The sequence below is a fragment of the Marmota marmota genome, unplaced genomic scaffold (assembly GCF_001458135.2).
Source record: "Marmota marmota marmota unplaced genomic scaffold, marMar, whole genome shotgun sequence".
Taxonomy (NCBI): Eukaryota; Metazoa; Chordata; class Mammalia; order Rodentia; family Sciuridae; genus Marmota; species Marmota marmota.
The window spans coordinates 1,546,290-1,555,061 of NW_026000052.1; the positions used below are offsets into that span (position 1 = coordinate 1,546,290).

At 49.9% G+C, this 8,772-nt stretch overlaps 2 protein-coding genes across 3 annotated transcripts in view; both read left to right on the forward strand.

Annotated features, from left to right (window-relative positions):
• The first annotated feature begins 9 nt into the window (after nucleotides 1-9).
• Entr1 (endosome associated trafficking regulator 1) lies at nucleotides 10-7,256 on the forward strand. Its single transcript, XM_015505798.2, has 9 exons — nucleotides 10-179; nucleotides 764-832; nucleotides 1,608-1,723; nucleotides 1,983-2,402; nucleotides 3,003-3,076; nucleotides 3,466-3,577; nucleotides 3,891-3,953; nucleotides 4,757-4,896; nucleotides 6,284-7,256. Exons 1-9 carry the CDS (start codon nucleotides 134-136, stop codon nucleotides 6,381-6,383), a joined length of 1,140 nt encoding a protein of 379 aa, XP_015361284.1. The 5' UTR covers nucleotides 10-133; the 3' UTR covers nucleotides 6,384-7,256.
• A 1,378-nt stretch (nucleotides 7,257-8,634) lies between these two features.
• Nucleotides 8,635-8,772, forward strand: part of Snapc4 (small nuclear RNA activating complex polypeptide 4) — a 22,425-nt gene continuing 22,287 nt past the window's right edge. Inside the window, exon 1 of one of the 2 annotated variants that reach the window (XM_048813321.1) lies at nucleotides 8,635-8,720. The gene's annotated coding sequence lies outside the window, so the exon portion shown is untranslated. The remainder of the gene's footprint in view (nucleotides 8,721-8,772) is intronic. The other variant, XM_048813320.1, reaches the window with a different exon arrangement.

An 8,772-nucleotide genomic window follows, 5' to 3' on the forward strand; every position in this document is an offset into this window, starting at 1 on the left:
AGACAGGCCGCTCTCCTTGTCGCTTTCAGCTGCTGCGTTCTATGAGCGCCGGTCTTGTCTCCCCCAGCTAGACTGTGAGCGCCCCCATGGCGGGGACCTGCACCCGCACTTCTTCGGCATTCGGCCGACATTTATGTGCTATGTCCCCAGCCCGGTGCTGGCTTCCGTGGGAGACACAGGTGAGAGTCGGGGCGCCGGCTGCCCGAGCCGCAGACCCAGCAGGGAGCCCTGAGCGCGCACTGAGTGCCGCCCGGGAGTGCGCCCGCCGAGCTTGCAGTCTGGTTTCGGGGAGCACCCGCCCCCAGCCTGACAGCCCCAGTGCAGGAAGGTCAGTGTGCAGTGGAGCAGGGAGATCACCCGACTTTCCCGGTGGGGGCGAGGACTGGGGCTCTTCCTTCAGTTGGGGAGTTGGAAGCGAGCTGGAGCACTTTCTCCTTGTGGTGGCTAGATCTAGTTCATCTTCATTCCATCCAGACAGTTGTGGTGCAGATGGTTATGTCAGGGTCCCAGTACTTTAGGGGCATCACAAGACAGGAGCTGCACCCAACCCAGATGGGCACCGGAATTCATAGGGAGTGCCTTCACAGTCCCAGGCTGCCAGACTGTATGGGAGCCAAGTCACCTGCCTGGGCCAGAGCCCTGGCGCCTTGTTCCCTGAGTTCCTTTGTTAGTGAGAACCACTGTTGATAGACTCCAGGCCCTTCCCTCCCCAAGCACATAAAGCTTCCTATAATCATGGTAGAGTGACAATGTCTTTTTGCAGATTTTGGCTATGGAAAAGGGAAATGTACTAAGCAAGGCCCAGCAGGAGCTCACGAGACCCATTTTGGAGGTAGAGTAGCTCAGTAATCCTTTCTTTTTCTTTCCGTCCACCACATAGTGCTAGGCACATGTGTGGCCACGGGTGGTCAATATGACAGGATATAAGGGGTGTACCTGGAGCCCAAAAGAGCAGGTGGGGGTAGGATGCCATCTTGACCCTAGAGAAAGAGAGAGGGTGTGAGGGCAGGGAAACCTAAGACAGGATGTCAGGAAGATGGGGCAGTCCCACCCAAGAAGCACGAAGAGGCAGCAGGGCAGGGATTATAGGAACCCTATATATGAGATTGGCACCTGGAAGAGGTTCACTTAACAGTGGGTTAGGTGTGGCAGTTAGGTGTGGGATAGTGGGGGACAGTGGGTACAGAGGTTGGAGGAAGGATTGAGGCAGAGCAGTTACCAAGTCTTGTAGCATATGAGCTTTGAAGCCCCACACCAGTGTCTGGTTGTGGAGTAGAGGCAGCCTGGCCCATCATAAAGATGCCCTGGGTGTAGCTCATTGACAGCACTTGCCTAGCATGTGTGAAACCCTGGGTTCAATCCCCAGTACCACCGGAAAAAAAGAAAAAAAAAAGAGATTCCCAAGGGGTTCCTGTGGGACTCCAGGAATGAGAAATGGAAAGAATTGAGATCTGTTTATTGATCCCTTTTCTGGCAGTTCTTGTTTACTGGTATCATCTGAGTCACAGGGTACAGAGGATGGCATTCTTGAGATGATGTGGTCATGCTTGGAAGAGAGGACTTGGAGGGTTCCCCTTTAACAGTCTCCCTGATGTCCATTCTTTCAGATGACAAACTGGAAGACCTTGAAGAGGCAAATCCATTCTCCTTTAAAGAGTTTCTGAAAACCAAGAACCTTGGTCTGACGAAAGATGACACGACCAATAGCAGAATTTATCCAAAGGTAAGTCTAGGGAGTTGCCCTGGTCACTTCAGAGGACGTCTCTCTATGTTGTGGTGCTTTGGACGAGACATGTGAGTATGTGGGGCAAAGTAAAGCTGCTGCTGCTGCTGCTGCTGAGGAGGGGGCATCATGGGTTTCATCAGCTGTTTGGCCCCTTTGGCAACAGATGGGTCTTTCTTGTCATGTTCCAGGCTGAGCATAGAGAAAGAAAGGTGAGTAGTGGCTTCCAGGTCTCAGTGTTTGCCTCTACTGTTTTTAGGAAGCCTCAAGGCACTCCTTGGGACTGGACCACAGCTCTCCCACCCCCCAGACTGTGGGGTATGGCCTGGAATATCAGCAGCCATTTTTTGAAGACCCCACAGGGGCTGGCGACATCGTGGATGAGGAGGAGGAAGATGAAGACAGTGGGTGGAATGGGGCCTATTTACCATCTGCTGTGGAAAAGACTCACTCCTCCAGGGCCACGGCCAGCACATCACCCTGTGGCACATACCTTTCCTTTTTTTCCACCCCATCGGAGCTGGCAGGGCCCGAGTCTCTGCCCCCCTGGACACTGAGTGACACAGATTCACGCATCTCTCTGGCATCTCCAGCAGGGAGTCCTAGTGCAGAGTTTACAACTCACGGGGAGTCTCTGGGAGACAGACACCTGCGGACACTGCAGATAAGTTATGAAGCAGTAAGTGAGGGGCTGGCACACAAGCACAGTGTAAGGGTCTGAGCAGTGTTCTCCTGGAGGAGGACTGGGGCCCTTCTGCTTCTGGGTGGCCTGGCTCTGCCTTCAGGGACAAGACAGTTGGTCGTGTGACAGCCTGCTATAGAACTCCCCTGATGAGAGCCCTCCTCAAATGTGCTGCTGGTTACTAAGAGGTGTTGTGATGACTTAAGTGGTGCGGCCCATCTAGGAACAGACTGGAATGAAGGGCAGCTGGAATCCTTAGCTCAGGGACATCTTGCTGAGTGCTCTTAGTGAAGGGATTTTTAAAAATTATGATCACCTAAAAACATTAAAAGCTGGGGTAGAACTGGAGTCTGTGACAATAGGTCATCTATGTGAGCGTGCTGCAGAATGATTCCAGTTCCCTGGGGCGGTTCTATTTATCAAGAAATTCCAGGGCTGAGGGTGTGGCTCAGCATCTGGTATGGGCAGGGCCCTCGATTTGATCCCAGTATTATTTAAAAAAAAAAAAAAAATTCTTCCAGAGCCCATTGCAGAAGCACATGCCCCTTTTGAGTGAGACACACTTAAGTTTCTAATAAGGATTTTCTTTTTCTACAGCTGAAAGATGAAAATTCTAAGCTAAGAAGAAAGCTGAATGAGGTTCAGAGCTTCTCTGAAACTCAAACAGAAATGTATGTAAGCTTTTAGTTAGGAGTCAACTTAAACATCTACCACGAAGGAAAATCACCATTTCTAAGTGATAATGAAATGCCCAGAGTTGAACTGTGTCTGGGTTTTATTGTAAAACTTTAACATCAAGCACATTTCTTGTACTCTGTGAAAGCTTTGTCAGGGTGAGACCCAAACCAGCCCAGCTTCTCGCTGGATGGGCAGAGCTTGGAGCAGCTCCCCAAACCTGTGCAGATGCACTAGGTCACTGCTGCCTCACCTCTGTCTGAGGACATGTTCTAAACAGAAGCTTCAAGTGGCTTTTATCCAGCTAATCACATTAAAGTGCTTTTCAAAGTGTTCTCAAAAGTGACCACATGAACTTAACAGCTCGGTTTTATCCTCTGACAAGGGTAAGGACGCTTGAGCGGAAGCTAGAAGCAAAGATGATCAAGGAGGAGAGTGACTACCATGACCTGGAGTCAGTGGTCCAGCAGGTGGAGCAGAACCTGGAGCTGATGACGGTGCGGAAGGCTTCTGCCTGTGGGATGGGAGGAAGCTCCAGAGAAGGCCCAGCTGGACCTGAGGTCAGGCAGATGCCCTCACAGTATTGAGTGTGCAGCTCTCACTCAGGTGGACCAGTGTCCCTTGGCATTGTGCCATGCTCTACTGGGGAGCAGAAGCAGAGCACAGGTTTTATGGGGCCGGCCTCCACTGTCACTGGAGGCAGAAGGGCCAGGAAGGGTGACAGCAGCTCCCTCCTCCCTTTGTCAGACAAGTTTCTTGGGCTGACTATGTTATCAGTGATGCTTTTTGTGTTTATTTTTTGGGCAACAGAAACGGGCTGTAAAGGCAGAAAATCACGTCATAAAGCTGAAACAGGAAATAAACTTGCTCCAGGTAATTAAGGAAAAGATCTTAAGTGTTTTCCCCTTTCATTCGTGGAGTCACATGTGAGTGTGAGAAAGATATTGCAGGGCATGGTGGCAAATGCCTGTAGTCCCAGCTACTTTGGACCCTGAGGCAGGAGGATCGCAAGTTCAAGTCCAGCCTCATCAACTTGGCAAGTTTAAAGTTTAAAATTTTTTAAAAGAGGCTGGGGTGGTAGAGCGCTTGCCTAGCACATGTGAGGCACTGGGTTCGATCCTTTGCACCACGTAAAAGATAAATAAATAAAACAAAGTTTAAAAAAAAAATTTTTTTTAAGGGCTGGGCAGGTTACCCAGTGGTGGAGCATTTGCCTAACACGTGCAAGGTCCCTAATTCTATCCCTGGTACTGAAAAAAGTATGGGAGACCCTTTTCTGGGTTCACCCTATTCGCCCCAGCAGGCAATCTCAAAATCGGGTGGCACAGGCTTTCCACTAGGGCCTCAAATAAATGGAGGGCATGCTCCTCCTGGTCCCATTTTTCATGTTTTTAATAATTTGGCATCTAGGGTGGGCCGTGTACCTGTAAGAAGTCCCCATTTCTTAGGGCTAGATACTGAGCATATCCTGTAGTTAAGGGAGAAATGTTGGGGTTTGTCTCCCTTAGGAAATACCCTCAGCAAGGCAAAGCACCTGTTGGAATGAGTGGGCCAGGGCCCACGGATAAGTCCACACCTCTCCACCAAGGGTGACGTGTGTTTTCTGTTGGGCTGCCTTTAAGTAGTCTCCACTCAGCCATGAAAGTCCTTAGCAGACTTCCACCCTTTTTTCCCAGGCACAGGTCTCCAACTTCAAGCGCGAGAATGAAGCCCTGAGGTCAGGCCAGGGTGCCAGCCTGACGGTGGTAAAGCAAAATACTGACGTGGCCTTACAGAATCTCCGTGTTGTCATGAACAGTGCACATGCCTCCATAAAGTAAGTGCTGTGGGCTGGAGGCCCTGAAACCAGTAAGGGGTGAGACTAGAATGGTCACTACCTGTTTGGGTAATGGCCCAGGCTCTTGGTCTGGGGCTGGACCAAGTTACTCCAGGGAGGGAGGTGTGTTAGGGGGACCCATTAAATCTCCAGGTCATCATATGGGTGGCTGAGCAGTCTTTTTAACCTGCTTTGGAGAAGCAGTCTCCACTTGGAAGGCACAAACATTGTCATGCAGACCCAAGTCCAGCTCCTTAATACTGAGGTTATGGATAAAGGATATAATAGATTTCCTCTTATTATAAAAACTGAATATAGCCAGGCGCAGTGGTGTACACCTGTAATCCCAGCAGCTTGGGAGGCGGAGGCAGGAGGATCGTGAGTTCAAAGCCAGCCTCAGCAAAAGCCGGGTGCTAAGCAACTCAGTAAGACCCTATCTCTAAAATACAAAATAGGGGTGAGATGTGGCACAGTGGTCAAGTGCCCCCCAAGTTCAATCCCTGGTACCAAAAAGAGAGGAAAAAAAATGCATTTGCAGGATTTGCAAAGGCACTAAATTGTTCTTGGTGCAGCAACCCTGCTGGGCAATGTCAGTTGCTGTCATTACTAATAATGATCACAGATGCTCCTTGGCTTACCACGGAACCACATCTCCGTAATCCCACGATTTTGTACATTGACAGTATTGTACATTGAAAATGCATTTAATACCCTTAATCTACCAAACACCAGAGCTTAGCAGCATAGCAGTGTGAAGTCCTGGGTAACTCCTAGGATTGTGTGTGCCTGATGCCTGCTGTTGCTATCCAGCATCCCAAGGGTAACGTGCCACATGTGGCTGATCTGGGAAAAGATCAAACTCCAAGTTCAGTGCCTGTGAAATACGCATAGCTTCCACACCTTCATAAAGTCAAACTATTATAAGTTGGGAACCAGCTGAACTTGTTTCTCACTGGGCTGATCTCTGCAAGATAGTAGTGGCACCGCACTAGAAGTGCTTACAGGCAATGAAGTCCATTCTCCTTTTGAGCAAAGCATCTCCTCAGTGGATCTGAGGGGGTTTTACTCTGGAACCTCTTTGCTTTAGTTCCACTATTGCTTTTTTGCATGTGTTTAGTTCTGGGGGGTTAACCCAGGAGCACTCTACTACAGCTATACCCCAAGCCCTTTTTTTTGGTACCAGGAATTGAACCCAGAGGTGCCTAACTACTGAGCCACATCCCTAGCCCTTTTTTGAGTCTTGCTAAATTGCCCAGGTTAACCTTGAATTTGTAATCCTGCCTCACCCTCCTGAGTTGCTGGGATTATAGATATGTACTATATGTGTGGCTAATTCATTGCTATTGATCAGTTGTAGTTAACAGTCCCCAATATATTTCCATTTCAGGCAGCTGGTTTCTGGAGCTGAAACATTGAATTTTGTGGCTGAAATCCTTAAATCTATAGACAGAATTTCCGAAATTAAAGATGAGGAGGAGAAGTCTTAAGGACCTCTGGATGCTTCCAGCTCCCAGCTCCGTGTGCCCTGATCAGCAGTGCTTCATCTGAATGTGCAATTGTGCCCCAAACTATGCAGTCTTCACTCAGAATATTTATCATGAGATACTAATTTCATGACCTAAAACAGTGTTATTGGCCACCTGCAATAAGAGCAGCTCTTGTCCATGAGTTGCTTTTGTGGTTTATGTGCAGTCCTTCTTGGTGAAATTCTGTTTTGTAGATTCAGTAACCTGTTGGAAGAAATTTTTATAAAATCCAGTGAGTTTTTAAATTACTAAATATGAAAACAAAAGTTCTGTAATAAGTGCTCTTCCATTTTCATCCCAGAACATTGATAAGTTCAGTTGATTATCTTGATTACGTAAGTAGAACACTAAGAACCACCCAGGAATGAGCAGCTTGAACAGGGACATGTGCCTTTTTGCTGTCACTCAGCGCCTATCAGCCTTCCTGGGGTGGTTTCTGTGGTCAGTGGCCCAAGTACAGAGACACCACTTGGTGGACACTGCTATTCCTCCTACAGGGACACAAGGTTGCAGACATTCCACACTGTGAAGGTGTCTAAACTTGGGCTTTGAGCCTTCAGCTTTGAAAAGCTATTTTGGCTGGTGATTTTGATACACATTTCAAGTGTGTTTTTACAGTGAAGCTTAAAGTTCGGTAGTCTAAAGCATGTGCAGAGCCTCATTGGGTAGGCATGAGGTCTTTGGGCTCCTCATACCTGCTTTACTGTTTGGGAGGGCACAACAGGCACCCTGTGCCTTTTGGGCTGTTTTCCTGGAGATGCTATTTTTTACCTTCCTTTTCCCCTCTTGTTCAAACCTACAGGTTTCCTGTTTAAATAAATTCTGAAGTTCACATACACTGTGTTTTCATTCTGACTTGACCAATTTTTTTTTTTTTTTTTTTTTAATACCTTCATTTTGTTTAGTTTTTTTGTGTGGTGCTGGGGAACGAACCCATTGCCTCACACATGCGAGGCAAGTGCCTTACCACTGAGCCACAACCCCAGCCCTTGACCAATTCTTCATGCACAAAAACCACACTGGCTGTCCTCTGATGCTACAGCATGTTTTGCATGTTCTGGTCATTGCTTATGACTTAATAAGCTGGCAGCTCTCCACCCCTCCCCTAGCACATTGTAGGCATGGTATGTGAGCCACATAGCTGTACATTTTGAGGTTGGACAGATAAGATTCTAGCACTGAGTCATTCTTAAGAGCTCATGTGGCTGGATTTTCAGACAAGGCATTGAAAGTGCTAGTCACTGTGGAGTGTCCAACAGCCTGCTCTTCCACCCCTCATTGCTGCTGCCATTGGTGTACAGGGGTCAGAGGGACCAGACAGGGCAGTGTAGCAGGACAATGCTAGAAGGTTCTCCTAGGTGCACAGTAGCTCTGGGAAGCCTCTGAAGGGCTGGGGCTCCCGGGGGGAAGCCTGAGTCACAGATCCACCTTGAGGCCCTGCATGACAGTATTTTATGGGGTGGAGGGACAGGCTGATGTCCCCTTCACCCACTGGACCCAAAGCAGGGTGGCAGCCCTCAGTTAATGCACCTAACACTTGCTGCAATGTCAGCGAGTGAGATGGGGGTGGATACACAGAAGTTTGCGTATTTTTCCCTCGGTATGCTTAAAGTGTTCCAAGGCAAAATCTCTGAAGCACAATCTATGGTGCTGTTTAATCTGTGCCTCTGGGTTTTGAGCCCTACACAAGCAAGACCTGGTACAGTGCAGGCGATAAACTAGCTCTTACCCAAAGAACCAACAGCTTCCTGCTTCCGACATTCACACTCTCCCGCCAGTCCCAGGCTCCTGGGGGGCCCTCACCAGGCCTCACCTTTTGGTGGCTCTAGCTCTTTGACACCAAAAGCCCACCTCATTTCACCCGACAGGCTCCCGCCCCCGACCCGGTACAGTTCTCCAGCCGGCTCATCTTCCATGCATCAGGTCCTGAAAAGAGGCCCGACCCCGCTCAGGCAGCGCTGGGGTGTCCTCAGTCCACGCTGGCAAGCTCAAAGGCACGAACCGCCGGCCCGGCGGCTCTGCAGGCTGGACGTCCGGAAGCACGAAGGTGTGCACACGTAAAGAGGGACTCGGGCCGGCGGGAAGCCCTCCCTCCGGCCGTCACGCAAACCCCACGGGCTACCAGGAGCGAGCTCAGCGGGGTACTGCGCACCCCACACTTCCGCCAATCGGCCGCGGCCTTCCCGTGGTGCTCCGCGCCGCCGGGGCGGGACTTCCGGTGCGCGGCGCTCCACTTCCGCGACCGCAGGAAGCTCGGTGTCTTCGGTCGCTTGGGAGACCGTGCGGCCGTGAAGGCAGGTGAGGCGCAAGCAAGGGGGGGGCAGGGCGGGCGGCGGGTCGGGCCGCCGGG

Excerpts from the sequence above, each read along its gene's own strand:
- Entr1 (XM_015505798.2), top strand. The coding sequence starts at position 134 with ATGTGCTATGTCCCCAGCCCGGTGCTGGCTTCCGTGGGAGACACAG. Across the intron at positions 3,077-3,465 it reads TCTGAAACTCAAACAGAAAT|GGTAAGGACGCTTGAGCGGA; the intron begins GTATGTAAGCTT and ends TCCTCTGACAAG. Across the intron at positions 3,578-3,890 it reads AGAACCTGGAGCTGATGACG|AAACGGGCTGTAAAGGCAGA; the intron begins GTGCGGAAGGCT and ends TTTGGGCAACAG.